The following is a 15,143-nucleotide window of genomic DNA, read 5'->3' on the forward strand; positions in this document are numbered from 1 at the left end:
CCACCTTCTTTCCTGACACATTCTGCTTCTGCTGAGAACGTGCCCCATGTCAGCAACCTTCCCTCATTTTGTGGGTGAGAGGCAAGATAGAAATGTGAAGATTCCTCCAAAAATAGCATGTTGGAGAAAAAAAGAAAAACTGGCATTGTGGAATATTTCAGGTGGGTGGATTTTTGTTGTTGTTGTTGTTGTTGCTGTTGTTGCTACAACTATCCAACTGGAGATTTTGAGTGGCACATTCTCCCTAAAGAAAGCAGTCAGATGCTAACATCGTAGCTTTCCATCGTAAATGTAGACGTAGCTTCTGTTGTCTTCACATTTGTAAATATCAATCTTACTCTAGTTTGGAAAACGCTTTTAGGTTTGCCGAGCAGAGGAGGCACGAATTCCCTGTGTTGCAGGCAGAGGGACAGGTGCTTCACCTGTCACTGGTTCTGGGCAGAGCCTCTTAGCCCTCATCATGGGAACTGCAGTTCTCAGCACTCTCAGCAAGGCTGAACTGGAGGCCAAGGACAGATGAAAACAGTTTCACAGTCCAGTCTGAAAGCCCACAGTTAAATCTACTGTTGCATTCTTTCTGCTTCTATATGGTTTGGGAAACTAGGACATTTATAGTTGCTTTCCTTGTTCCCTGTGTCGTTCTGTCTACTATGGTGTGTCATGTGAGGAGCACAGCTGTGTGTCAAAAAGCCTGTCTTCGGGACTGGATTTACCATTTGGTGGACCACCCTTCACCTTCCTGTTCTCTTCTGTTGTGTCATCCTCCGTGGTCTCCCTACTCGTGAGTGTTTGGGTGTACCCAGAGGGAAAGAAAACTTGTGGATCTCTGGCTACTTGAGTTGACAGTTGGTCAGCAGCCACGAGGTAATATTTGTTCCCAGCTGTCCTTTCATTTGTACGTCTTGGTCTGTTTTTGACCATCTTCCTACTTGAGACCTTTCTTGAGTCACTTTCTATAGGTGCGGCATATGTTCTCAACTGTCAAGCGCCATCTGTAGCAAATACACCATTATCTTCTCTGCTGCCATGAAGGAAGGCCAATGAAATCTGACACACCGTTGACACTAGCACAAACTTGTTCCCCAGATGTGGGAATGCAAAATGGGCATGTCTTAGAATTAAGGAAATATGGTCTAGACTTGTGTTTTGTTTTAGGACACAGTCTTTCAATAGAGTAATGTAGTTCATTTGTTTATGTCTTTAAACTGGTGTTTGTTTTTCTGGTAGGGTCCTTTATACTTTTTGTTTTTCTACTTCCATGTGGCTTTTCTTGTTTTCTCTTTATTTTGCTACATAAGTGGTACTTCCTTGACTCACCGTCTTTAGTGTTTTGGGAAAAGTATGTATATAAATTCTAAGAATGTTACATTATGTTTTTGGTTGTGTTTTTTTTAAGCTTAACTTTTTTAAAAAAAATTTTTATTCATGAGAGAGAGAGAGAGAGAGGCAGAGACACAGGCAGAGGGAGAAGCAGGCTCCATGCAGGGAGCCTGATGTGGGACTCAATCCTGGGACTCCAGGATCAGGCCCTGGGCCAAAGGCAGGAGCTAAACCGCTAAGCCACCCAGGGATTCCCTTCAGTTTTACTTCTTTATTTTAAAGAGTGTGGTGGGGAGGAGGAAGAGAGGGACAAGTAGACTCCATCTGAACACAGAGCCTGATTTGGGACTCAATCCCATGACCCTGAGATCATGACCCGAGTAAAAACGAAGAGTCAGATGCTTAATTGACCGAGCCCCCTGAGCGCCTCTACATTATGTTTATCATAAGCATTCTTTAACCTATATTTTTTTCTCTCTTTTTTTTATGCTCATTTGTCTTGTCATTTGTTTCTTAAATTCCACATATGAGTGAAATCATATGGTATTTGTCTTTCTCTGACTGACTAATTTAGCATTATGCTCTCCAGCTCCTTCTGTATTTTTGCAAATGGCAAGATTTCATTCATTTTTATGGCTGGGTAATATTCCATTGTGTGATATATACCACATCATCTTTATCCGTTCACCTATGGATAGGCACTTGGGCTGCTTCCATAATTTGGATATTGTAAATAATGCTATAATAAACAGGCTTATTAACCTATGGTTTTCTAATAATCAAAGTCAAGAATGACACTTCCTTTTGACTGTCTCCTTTAATGATGAAAACTCAGCATACTTTAATTTCCTGTTACTTTGATATGCTTCCCAACTTTTGATAGTATAATATGGGGGCTATTGTTACTATTTTAATATTAACTTAATATTTAATGTGAGAATGATTAAATATCTTTAAAATAATTTTGATTTAATATTCAGTCATGTAGCCATGTTTAGAAAAATTATGTCAGTTCACTACCAGGCCTGGGAGTGGGGTGAGTTGTGTGAGACACTCACTGTGAACACAAATTTAAGGGGTGCCAAAGTAATTAAGATGAATGATGCTTTTATGAAGTGTTTTTAAACCAAAAGTAATGCAGAAATAATCCAGGATGAATGAAATACCAAATTTTAAATTAAGACAAGGATTCAGCACAGTGAAGCAAGGGAGACTGAGTCTTGCAAGACTTTTTCTGTTAATTTTGGCTTTAAAAATATTGTGTGAAAATGTCATTTATCTTGATGACTGAGTGTCTTGGTGCCACTTTAAAATTTATACCCAGGAGGAGTATACTTTTTACTTCCCCTCACCCCAGCTCTGCATTTAATTGGGTAAAGTGCACACTGCCAGTACCCCCCCCCTTTTTTTTTTAAAGATTTTATTTATTTACTCATGGGAGACACAGAGAGAGAGAGAGAGAGAGAGAGAGAGAGGCAGAGACACAGGCAGAGGAAGAAGCAGGCTCCATGCAGGGAGCCCGATGTGGGACTCCATCCCGGGACTCCAGGATCATGCCCTGGACTGAAGGCAGTGCCAAACCGCTGAGCCACCTGGACTGCCCTGCCAGTCCATTCATTCATTCATTCATTCATTCATTCATTCATTCATTCATTTCCTGCCAGTCCTTTTAATGCACGACTTTTCCAGTCTTGAGTTCCTGATTCTGCTTCTTTTCTTCATAATTTGGTACATGTCCTCAAGTAGTTTCTTCCCACAGAAGGTGGAAACTTTTCTGAGTTCTCTTCCTCTGCTCTAGGAAAACATAGTGTGTAGAGTTTAAGAGTCCGGGCTCAAGAACCAGGCTGTCTCTGTTTTAATCTTGATTCTACTACCAGCTGGCTATTTGCATCTTTATTTCTTTTTCTGTCAAATAGGCATAACAGTATGACCTACCTCATGGGTTGTTTTAAGGAGTAGATGAGTTAACATATGTAAGTTGCGTGCAATAATCCTTGGCACCTCCCAAAAGCTCAAACAATGTTGACTCTTTTTAGTAGAGCAAAATAATTTTGCTGCAGACAGCATTATCCCGTGGCCTCTCTCCCCACCCCAAACCTATAGACTTTTATTTGCCTTCCTCTCTTCACCTGTTCACCTTCTGATATCTAGTGTTTTGTAGCAAAATTCAAAATTAGTTTGTTTTCCTTTAAGGCAAGTCTAACTTTTCTGCTTTAAATGATTGGAAAGATATTCTCTTAATTTTGTTATTTAAAAACATTGCCAAACTCTATGAGCTAGGCATTCATTATATTCTACTTTCATATGAATTTGAAATTTCAGCAATGGAAAGCCTGAAAAAAGATTGCCAAGCTGTGCCTAGATGTGTCTTTTCCCATTGTCTTTGCTGGAATGTGGTGGACTCTATCAGCAGCATGCACAGCTCTTCCACTTGGGCTATTTCTTCTGTCATTATTTGTTGTTTCTGTTCCATTGACCTCATCTTTGTCCATCAGGGTCTCTTGAATCTCTGTTGTACATCTTTTGCATTCTCAGAGAGAGAGAGAGAGAGAGAGAGTATGCACACAAGCCAGGGAGGGGCAAAGAGAGGGAGAGAGTATTTTTAGTAGACTCCCCACTGAGCGTGGAGCCTGATGCAGGGCTTGATACCACCACACGGAGATCATGACCTGTGCCAAAGTCAAGAGTTGGATGCTTAACTGACTGAGCCACCCAGGCACCCCTTTTGCATTTTCTTCTGTCTCACTGTTGTCTTTGTGTTCTTTACAACTGTACCTTGGCAGAACTTCCCTATCTTTAAATGCTGTTTACTTGAGTTTCTACAGTGCTGATTCCTTTTCCTGTTTTCAGTGTTAATTTTAACTCTACTAATGCTGATTCACTTCCCTCATGATAATTCTTTGATGTATTTATTTCCTTTTTCACCTCTGTTTTTCTCTCCATATTTCTGTTCTTGTTTCATAGAGGCTGCTTTACTTTGTGCTGTGCTGATGATATACCTTTCTTGATGTTTTCTGTGCTTACTTTAGAAATATCAGAGATGTATAGTTCTTATAAGCCTTCTGAGGATTCCATTTTGTTTCCCAAACTCTATACAATCCTTCTCTTTTACTGTTAGAATTTTTCTTCTTTATCCTCAAATGAGGCAGGCCTATGCAGACTTTCAAATTAAGTGATCATTTATGAGAGCACCTGGATTGGTCTAGCATGGTCTTCTTTCTAGTCCTCACTCACTGGTTCTTTGATAGGCTCAATCCTTAGAGTATAGAGAACTACATTCCCCAGCATGCATTGCTACCTTCCCTCTTCCTGTCCTGGCCTGTCTGTTGCTGATTGTGATCTGTCATTGCCTAGGGACTCTACACCTGCCTCATTGTCTCCCAGATTATCATCTCTAAATGATGGTGGTATAGAGGGGAGGGAGGGACAGGGTTGAAGTGTGGGAGTCATGGAGGAAGCATGTCTTGATTGCCTAGGCAAGCAGATCTCTTTTTTTTTTCTTAGTGCTTTTTAAGCTTTCCTAATTATTCTAGAGGAAATTTACTACTTGTGTTTTATATATGTGTGTGTGTGTGTGTGTATTTTTTTTTTTTGAGTAATACTCCTGTACTGATGAGATAGCTGTCTAGTATTTAAGATCTAAATCCAACTCTCAGTCCCCAAGAAGCTGTTGGTCAGCAGGACAGGTGTATGAAGTCTCTTTCTGCCTTTCTCAGGGCAGATTATGATGTCTTAAAGCTTGAGTTGGTTTTTCTTATTCCAGCCCCATCTGCCTTATTATTTATGGGATTCGTCCCAAGTCTGGTCTTAAGCTGATCTTTCAGCCTTTGGTTCTTAGTATTGTGAGTTTTCACCTTTTTGAAAAATGACATCAAGAACTGATAACACAGATGCCATTTTGCCATTAAAAAAATCGGTAAAGCGCACATATTAAAACATTTACTGTCTTAACCATTTTTAAGTATATAGCCCAGTAGAGTGTTGAGGACATTCATATTGTTGTGTAACCCACTTCTAGAACTCTATCTGGTGAAATAAACTCCATACCCATTAAACATTAGCTTCCCACGCCCCCAGCCCCTTGCAACCACCATCCATTCTGATTTCTGTCTCCCTTTTTGCCATTTCTTAGTTCTTAACTTTTAGGAGATTGTAAAATGCAGGTTCCTTTTGAAATTTACTGTCTATGAAAATTGTAATATTCATTCATTTTGGCACAGATTTATTGAGTGCATACTCTTTGCCAGGCCATATTCTAGTTTCTGGACATCCAGCCATGAGCAAGGGCAGTATTGTCTTTGCTAGAGGAGCAGATCTTCTAGGGAGGACAGAAACACAATAGACCAACACATGAACAGGGTGAGTTCAGATAGCGCTGAGTGCTGTGAAGACCATAAACTGACTGATGGGACCGAGAGCGCCTTTGTGGCAATGCCTTGGCTGAGGAGGTCCCAGGGGGCTTCTCTGAACAAGGGATATTTGAGGCAACCCCTGGATTTATGCAGGAGACCTCTCCCCCACGCAGAAGAACTGGAAGGGTGGCATTCTGAGCAGAAAGAACGGCACGTGTGAAGGCTCTTGACTGTAACAAACTTGGATCACTTGAAGAATGGAAAAACTACCAGCGTGACTTGAGCACAGTGAGCAGTGAGGAGAAGGGGAAGTAAGACCAGGAAGTCATGCAAGCCAGGCAGCTATTCCAACTGTCGTGAGAAGCCACTTGAGACTTTTCAGCCACAGCTATGTGATCTAACACTTCTTTTGTGTTTTTACTTTCTTTCTTTCTTTCTTTCTTTCTTTCTTTTCTTTTCTTTTCTTTTCTTTTCTTTTCTTTTCTTTTCTTTTCTTTTCTTTTCTTTTCTTTTCTTTTCTTTCTTTTCTTTCTTTCAATTATTTGTTTGTAATGGGTACCTGGGTGGCTCAGTGGTTGAGCATTTGCCTTTGGCTCAGGGCGTGATCCCAGGGACCTGGGATGAGTACTGCGTCACGCTCCCCACAGGGAGCCTGCTTCTCCCTCTGCCTGTGTCTCTGCCTCTCTCTCTCTCTCTCTGTCTCTCATGAATAAATAAAATATTTTTTTAAAGAAAGATTATTTATTTATTTGAGATGGAGGTGGAGGGGGGAGGGCACAGAGAGAGAGGGAGAAGCAGACTCCCCACTGTGCAGAGAGCCTGATGTGGGCTCAATCTCAGGATCCTGAGGTCACGACATGAGCTGAAGGCAGACATTTAACCAACTGAACCATCCAGATGTCTGAACACCTGATGTTTTTTTAAGAAAATTTCTGCCTGAAAATATGCTTATGTTGATAGTACCATACACACTGACACATTGACATACACAGCTTTTTCCTCTGCGTCTGTTATTTTGTTTCCATCAACCAGAGTCTCTCATGGTGCCAAAATTCTGGGATACTTGTAGATTTTTCTTTGAGTAACAATAATGAAAAGGCTAATGAAGGGACACCTGGGTGGTTCAGCGGTTGAGCATCTGCCTTTGACTCAGGGTGTGATCCCGGAGTCCCGGGATCCAATCCCTCATCGGGCTTCCTGCATGGAGCCTGCTTCTCCCTCTGCCTATGTCTCTCCCTCTCCCTCTCTGTGTTTCCCATAAATAAATAAAAATTTTAAAAATTAAAAAAAAAAAGAAAAGGCTTAATGGATATGATTACCTTACTGATGGAACTTTAGAGACCCTGCAAGGTTGAGTTCCAGTTCATGTAAGGCCGTATCCACTACAGCCTCCCTTTTTTTCATCCCTTATTCCTGTTTTTAGATGGAGAACCGAGTCTGGGGTGGGGGCAATTGAGTTTGTTATTCTAATGGTGGAATTGGTAATGGAATTCCTTGTGATTACTCCTGTCCCCACTAGTGAACATATATAGATATTTCATAATAATACCTAACTCCTAAAATAAATTTTAATAGAGTTAAAAAAAAAAGTATTTCCCCTAAGGGTTGAGGGATGATTAGAAACATGCTTTTGGTTTATCAGACTGATGTTTATAAAAATTTTTCTTGCTAGAATGGAATGAGCACCTGTCTTTAGTGATGGGGCTTCCTGACTTTTCCCACAGCAGCCATATCTCCTGGCAGAGGTGGGGGCCACGTGGTGCAGGCAACTTTTCAGAATTGTGATCATAATGTCAACTGTAATTTATACCACAGTTTGAGGGGCACCGGGTGGCTCAGTCGGTTGGGCATTTCCCTTCAGCTCAGGTCGTGATCTTGGGGTCCCAGGATCGAGTCCCAAGTTGGGCTCCCTACTCCATGGGGAGTCTACTTCTCCCTCTCCCTCTGTCCCTTCTTCTCGCTTGTGCTTTCTCTATTTCTCTCTCTCTCTCCCCCAAATAAATAAATAAAATCTAAAAAAAAAATCCCAAAAGTCACAATTTGAGCACCCCATTGTTGATCAAATTTGACTTATTATAATGTTTTAATTATATTTATATTTTCATTTTTTATTTCATTAATTTTATTTATATTTTCATATAAATATTTTTTCTTTAAAAAAACTTAAGAAAAACACTTTTAAGAAAATCTGGCTTTGGTGAATGCGATTTTTTTTTTTTTGATTGGGGGTGGTGGCGGTGCCAAGGATGGGGAAAGAAATAGCCCATAGTGATTCTGACTGCCATTACACAGAAACTAGTTTATAAATAGATCCATATCTACACTTGGGAACCTCATTCAGAACAAGCCCACTTAAATTTACCACCATCCACTTCAAACTGGGCCCATTTCACGTCCATCTCCATATATAGTGAGGTACTAATATTTCTTGAGCTGTAAATGTTTAAATTGGAAAATACTTGGCATCATTCTAGGTCTTTATTGCAGAGAACATCCTGGGATGGCACGGGCCCAAGTCACATTCCACAGAGCAGCTGAAAAATGGGACACTTGGCTCTTTGCCATCAGCCAGTGCCAACATAACCTGGGCGATTTTACCAAACTCCACTGAAGATGAGCAAAGCTTGCAGCCCGAGCCAGAGGTAAGCGAGCCGTTAGTTCTCTCTTAGCACTTGTGTGGCTTGTGTTCTCGCTTGTTCAGAAATGTAGTAATTATATTTGTAACTTGCTCATCTCTTTGTTTTAAGAGGAGACAAATTATAAAATGGAAGCATTGCCTGGAGAGAGACAAAAAATCAGCTCTGTGCACGCCTGGCACTTCTGTTCTTGTGTCTGGCAGCTGCCGTGGGTGAAATGTGATCCTACCAATGAGGAAGCTCCTATTTTCATTGAAATGGGAGTCATTTTAACTTCAAGTGGGAGAAATTCAAATGCACCCATTAAAATGATGCCTGTTGACATGATGGGAGCAGTTACAATATATTATGTCGCTCCCCTGAATAATGGCTTCTTCATGTGGTTCGTGCTAACATCAGCTCCCGCCTCACATGCTCGACCCCTGCATGCTCCAGAACCAGGCCAGCGTCCCCCGGGCAGTGGCTGAGACTCCTGGGCGTCCCCCACCCGCCGCCGGCTGCAGGGGGCAGCTGCCCTGCCTCGGCAGGCTCCGTGGACTGTCCCTGCCCACACGACTCTCCTGACTAACCATGCTTTGAAGTGGCAGCTCGAAGGAAGCCAAACGCAGCGTTTCCTTTTGTTGATTTTACTTTGTGCCTCAAGGGGACTTGTTTTCCATTTTTCTTTTGATGCACACAGTCTATCGACGTGCCCTTGTGAACTGGGCTGGGATGTACCCAAAGATGTGTTAAAGGTTGTACTTAATGCTGACTAAAGTCCCTTAGCCTGAGAAATGTAGGGCCCTCGTAAAATAAATCTGTTGAGGATGGTTGAGAGCCCCAAGGCAGCTTCTTGGATCAAAGGTCTTGGTCATCGATTGAAAATGTTTTCCAAGCTTCACATGATGATATTCTGGAACAGGAACTCAGTAGCTTGGCTCTTATGAGACAGGATCAGCCTGCCTACAAATATTTCATAGCATCTATAAGGTGTCTTCGCAGGGTATGAAACGAACAAAGGATGTTGAGATTCTCCAAGGCACTTTCCTTTACCTGTACCATGAGTTTCAGGTTGAAGACACTTGGCAGCTGATACGTAAGGTCAACTGGGAAGTAAGTTGGCAATGGAGTAAATGGTGGGAGCCCTGCCGTCCTAGTGTTCTTTTGAGAGCCTTGGGTGAGGTGGCATTTCAGGCTGCTGAAAGGTTGAAAACTATACTGTCCATCATTTCCCTGGCAAAGAACCTGTGGGGGTTCATGTCATTATAAATATATTTAAGGTCTCGCTCTAGGAAAAAATTAAGGATAGGGAAGGAAGTTATTAGGTCTTTGGTAACAATTTTTCAAGGTTTCCTTCCCAGCAGCATTCTTGGGCAAAACCTAACAGCAGCCATAACCTAATAAGCATACTTATTAGGGCCGGTGGTCTTCCCCATTCTGTGAATCCTCCTTCCTGTTTCTTCTGCTTTTCCCTGAGAGTGCTTTCTTTTTTTTTTTTTTTTTTTTTCTGAGAGTGCTTTCTATAGCAATGAAGCTTGAGAGGCCAGATCTGTCCTTGGTTTTTTTTTTTTTTTTTTAAAGGTTTTTTATTTACTCATGAGAGACACAGAGAGAGGGGCAGAGACACAAGCAGAGGGAGAAGCAGGCTCCCTGAGGGGAACCCGGTGTGGGACTCAATCCCAGAACCCTGGGATCATGATCTGAGCCGAAGGCAAACAAATGCTCAACCACTGAGCCACCCAGGCGTCCCCAGGTCTGTCCTTTTTACTTAAAATTGCTGCCCCGCTCCCCCACTCCCCGCCCCCCTCCCAGGCCTGACCAGTCACCAGTATCAGCAGAAGAGTATATAATTGTTCACGAGAAGAACTAGCTCCCAAGTTCAACTTTTTAAAAATACTTTGAAGGGGAAGAACGAGGGAGACCTTTTTCCCCCCCATATGTTAGGAACACCATTAGTTTCTAGTTGTTGTATTACCTTTGTTCTGGTCAGAGAAGTGTCATGTATTGGTGGGTTAAGTCCTTGCTCGAGGCGGTGAGGACTTATGGGGCATGATGATGTTTTGATGGTTTTCTGAGAAGGGAGAGTTCGAGACTCCTTTCATTTTTTTTCCAGGGACAGCTCTGGTAGATGATTCTCACAACCCTCACAACTAAGGTTGGTTGGATACTATTTTTGCTGTAGGACATTGTGCTTTGTCACTTTTTCTTTTCTCTTCTCTCTCTCTCTCTCTCTTTTTCTTTTGTCTGAAGGATGGAAGAAGCTAGCAATATTGACCCAATAGTTTTCCTGTCAGGAAAAGGAAAATGTTTTCATTGCCTCCTTTTTGTACAATTTGGAGAAATGACCCAAGAAGAAATGAAGTGAGATTATGAGAAGCTGAAAATTTCTTATGAGAATGTTCCTTAACCCTTTGATATAGAGAATAGAGTTATTATGTAAATGATCACCAGGGAAATTCAGGATTGTGGTTACTATGGTACTTTAATTGAGTAAACCATTTTTTTCTAGGTTGTTGCTTTGATTGTGTTAAGTCTTTAGAGGCAATAATTAGGGTATAAAAGGTGTACCTCGCTCCCATGGATGAGTGTTTAATTTATTTAAAAATATTTTTTAGGGGATCCCTGGGTGGCTCAGCGGTTAAGCACCTGCCTTCAGCCCAGGGCGTGATCCTGGAGTCCCGGGATTGAGTCCCACAACAGGTTCCCTGCATGGAGCCTGCTTCTCCCTCTGCCTGTCTCTCTCTCTCTCTCTCTCTCTCTCTCTCTCTGTCTCTCATGAATAAATAAATAAAATCTTTAAAAAAAATAAAATAAAAAGATTTTTTAAAAAAGATTTTATTTATTTGTTCATGAGAGATACACAGAGAGAGGCAGAGGGAGAAGCAGGCTCCTCGCAAGGAGCACGATGTAGAGCTCAATCCCAGGATCCGAGGTCAAACTCTGAGGCAAGGCAGATGCTCAACCACTGAGCCACCCAGGTGCCCCTGGATGTGTGTTTTAATACCACCAAATAGTTAACTCAATCCAGTTCACTGGACACAGACCAGGCATCCTGCAATTCAATTCAACTCCAACATTGTCTACCTGTGGAGAGCTTCAGATCCTGCAGATTAAGGGCTCAGACCCACAAGACTGTCTTGTCCCCCCCACCCCCGCCCCACCTTCAGCCAATCACAAGTCCAGGCCACCTGTGCTTCTGACCAACTGGCTATAGATCAGAGGTTCTCACATCCCTCTCCGTGGGTTTGAATAATTTGTCAGAGTGGCTCACAGAACTCAGAGAAACATGTACCAGTTTATTATAAAAGCTTATAATTCAGGAACAGATGGAAGAGATGCATGGGGAAGGTGTGGGAGCTTCTGTGCCATCCCCAGAACCTCCCTAACAGCACCTCCACATGTTCACCCACCTGGAAGCTCTGTCAACCCTGTTGTTTTGGGGTTTTATGGAAGCTTCATTCCATGGGCGTGATTAAATCTTTGGTGATGGAACTCAACCTCCAGCCCTTCTCCCCTCCTTGGAAGTCAGGGAGTGGAACTTTCAGTCCCACCCCTCCAATCACTGGGTTAGTGCCACTGGAGACAGCACCATCCTTAGGTTACCTAGGGGCTTCCAGAGGTCACTCATCAACATAAAAGACACCTTTATCTTTCTTTCTCATCCCTTCAGGAATTCCAAGAGTTTCAGGAGCTTTGTGCCAGGAATGGGGACAAAACCAAATACCTGTTTCTTGTTAGAAATCTCAGTGTCACACTCCCCTCCCCTAGTTGTGGCTTTACTGTAAAACATCTTATAGATACCTGGAAAATTAATGCATTTTCAAGCTTCGTCTGTTTAATTCTCAGCTGAATAAAACTCAAAGACCAGTGTGTATTTAATACATGAGTTAGAGTAGAACTGTGGTTGGCTCTATTATCAAATGCAGTGATCTTAAAATTTTATTCTGCTGGGGCTAGAACTAAGTACATGTGAAAATGAAATATTCTTCCATAATGAAATGAGTTAGGATCTTGGTTTTACCCATTAGCAGAACAATTTTTCAACTCTCTCAGCACTGTTTGAAATTTAAATTTAAACAGAAAAGGAGTTTTGTTGTGCTGTCTTGGGGGAAGAATGCTTTGTAACAGGACGGGGAGAGAACTATGATGGGGAGATACTGGGATTGGCTCTCTTAACCTTCATTCCACCCTCCTGATGGGAAATCTAACAACTACATGTCCCCAAATTTCTTACAGTTGGATTTTTGAATGCATGACAGGTCTCATAAACGCATTTGTGTGAGATTGGGAGCCTAAACTGAGACCAAGTTTCTTTTGCTGGGGCTGCTGGTGGGCAAGGTCATGAGAATGTGGGTATTCCAAGGCGGCTGCAGGGGCCAGGTGCATTGTCCTGGGGCCTCAGGCCCACCTGCATGGGCCTGACAGGCTGCAGGGCTGGCAGCAGCAGCCACTTCCCGGCATGGGGCTCGTGACTCTACAGTGGTGTGTCCTTGAAATAAGGAATTGAAGGAGAACTTTGCTTTCCCCACACCTTTCAGAGATGATGTCAGCACCTAATTCCCATATCCAGTCCCTTTCTGATTGAAATACCTAGTGTGGTTTCTGTTTCCTGCTGTGGATCAAGACTGGTTGTGCTATTGGAATTGGAAAAGCCAAGGGCGACATGTAGACAGTCACGAATATGACCATCTATACCTACCTTTCTGGAGGGACCAAACCTTAGTAGTTTTAAAAGTCAGTTTTATTGAGGTATAATTCATGAATAATAAAAGTCATCCTTTTAAAACACAATTTTATCACTTTTAAGTGAGTTAAAATACAGACTAATTCTGTCACTTTCCAAAATTCCCTTGTGTTCCTTTATAGTTAAGCCCCTCCCCCTATCCCATGGATAAATGATAAATCAGTCCTTATCTGATTTCTGTCTATTGTAGCTTTGCCTTTTCTGGAATGCCATTTATATGAAATCATACAGTATGTAGCCTTTTGAGTTGGACTTCTTTTTTTTTAGATTATTTATTTATTCATGAGAGACACAGAGAGAGAGGCAGAGACACAGGCAGAGGGAGAAGCAGGCTCCCTGTGGGGAGTCCAATGTAGGACTCGATCCTAGGACCCTGGGATCATGACCTGAGCCAAAGGCAGATGCTCAACCACTGAGTCACCCAGGTGCCTTGAGTCCGGCTGCTTTTGTTTAGCAGAATGCATTTGAGACTCGCCCATGTTGTGTTAGCCAGTGGTTCAGGCCTTTGTACTGGTGAATAGTATCCATTGGATTCAGAGTTTGTTATCCATGCACCAGTTGAACATTTGGTAAACTTGCCCACATTCCCCATGGATAAAATAGAAAAAGGGAAGCACTTAAAAATCATGTTGTATTAATCATTTAAGGTCAATATTTGGTGCCCAAATACCTACCTCCAGCAAGGAGGGGGAAGATGGAGGATCAGTACTATTTCTCTCCCTATTGGAGACCTTGAGGGAGGGTTTTTAAGCTTGTGCCTTAAGAGCATGCTGTCAGTGGGGTGCCTGGGTGGCTCATTTGGTAACATCTGACTCTTGATTTCAACTCAGGTCATGATCTTATGAATTGTTGTATCCGAGCCCTGCATTGGGCTCTGCACTCACTGGGGAGTCTGCTTGAAGATTCTCTCCCTCTTTTCCCTGCCCCCACTCGTTCTAGCTCACTCTAAAATAAATAAATCTTTTTTTCTTTTTAAGATTATTTATTTGACAGAGAGTGCATGCATAGGCAGGAGGAGTGGAAGAGGGAGAAGCAGGCTTTCTACTGAACAGAGAGAACCTGACACTGGGCTTGATCTCAGGACCTTGAGATCATGACTTGAGCTGAAGGCAGCCACATACCCAACTGAGTCACCCAGGCATCCCTAAAATCAATCTTAACACCACCACCACCACCACTACACTGCTAGTTCCTGTCAACCCCTGGGTTGATTGCTCCTTTATATACATTGCCTGGCTAATTGTCTGAACTACAATGGCAACAAGAGTATCAAGAGACCACATATTCTACACCCCCCAGAATCTAACATGTTCAGAAAGACTTCTCATAATGTCTCTAAGTACTGACCGCTAGCATTTAGCCAAATGGGCTAGCTAGGAAATTGCAAAATTGATTTTTTAAGTAAGCATGTCATAGTCTCTCCCCCTCTTCCACAAGGGAGAAGATTGTTTTACAAATAAAGGAGAGAGACAGATATAAAAGATTCAGCTGAATTTTTCCTCAAGAAGAATTTCCATGCCCTTGGTGGATTCATCACTTTAGCACTGAAGTTTTGAACGACTTGACACAGAATGCTGTCAGTTTGAAATCCTCTGACATTCAAATTGAAGCCTGGCCAGTTTAATCCCCTCAACCCATTTTTATCATCTATTCTTTATCTCCATGATACATAAATGTATAGGTAGATGTGACTGAGACTATTTATCAGGCATGGGATAGTGGCAGATTTTGGAAGATAAAGTAATATGTTGTTTTGATCCTTTGGATAATTAACAAATGTTCAATCTTATGTGTTTGTTCAAAATATGTGACACATAATTATTTGATTCTAACCATTTAATGAAAGAGTGAGACAGCTATCCCTTACAGCGATTGAAAATCACTTTAATGAATTCTTTTTTTAATTTAATTTTATTTAAATTCAATTAACAGTGTATTATTAGTTTCAGAGGTAGAGTTCAGTGATTCATCAGTTGCATGCAACACCAAGTCCCCATTACATCACGTGCCCTCCTTAATGCCTGTCACCCAGTTACCCCATTCCCTCAGCTACCTCTCCACCTTATTGAATCGTGGTAATCCCACAAAATTTAATTTCACATGGTCACAGCA

The 15,143-nt window shown here is 42.0% G+C and overlaps 1 protein-coding gene across 3 annotated transcripts in view; it reads left to right on the forward strand.

Moving 5' to 3' along the window:
* OSBPL10 (oxysterol binding protein like 10) overlaps positions 1-15,143 on the forward strand; it is a 297,175-nt gene that overhangs the window by 227,776 nt on the left and 54,256 nt on the right. For all 3 annotated transcript variants that reach the window (XM_041734080.1, XM_041734078.1, XM_041734079.1), the window contains one exon: positions 8,160-8,314. In XM_041734080.1, the coding sequence (XP_041590014.1) occupies positions 8,160-8,314 (155 nt within the window). The remainder of the gene's footprint in view (positions 1-8,159; positions 8,315-15,143) is intronic.

Source organism: Vulpes lagopus, chromosome 19 (assembly GCF_018345385.1).
Source record: "Vulpes lagopus strain Blue_001 chromosome 19, ASM1834538v1, whole genome shotgun sequence".
Lineage (NCBI taxonomy): Eukaryota > Metazoa > Chordata > Mammalia > Carnivora > Canidae > Vulpes > Vulpes lagopus.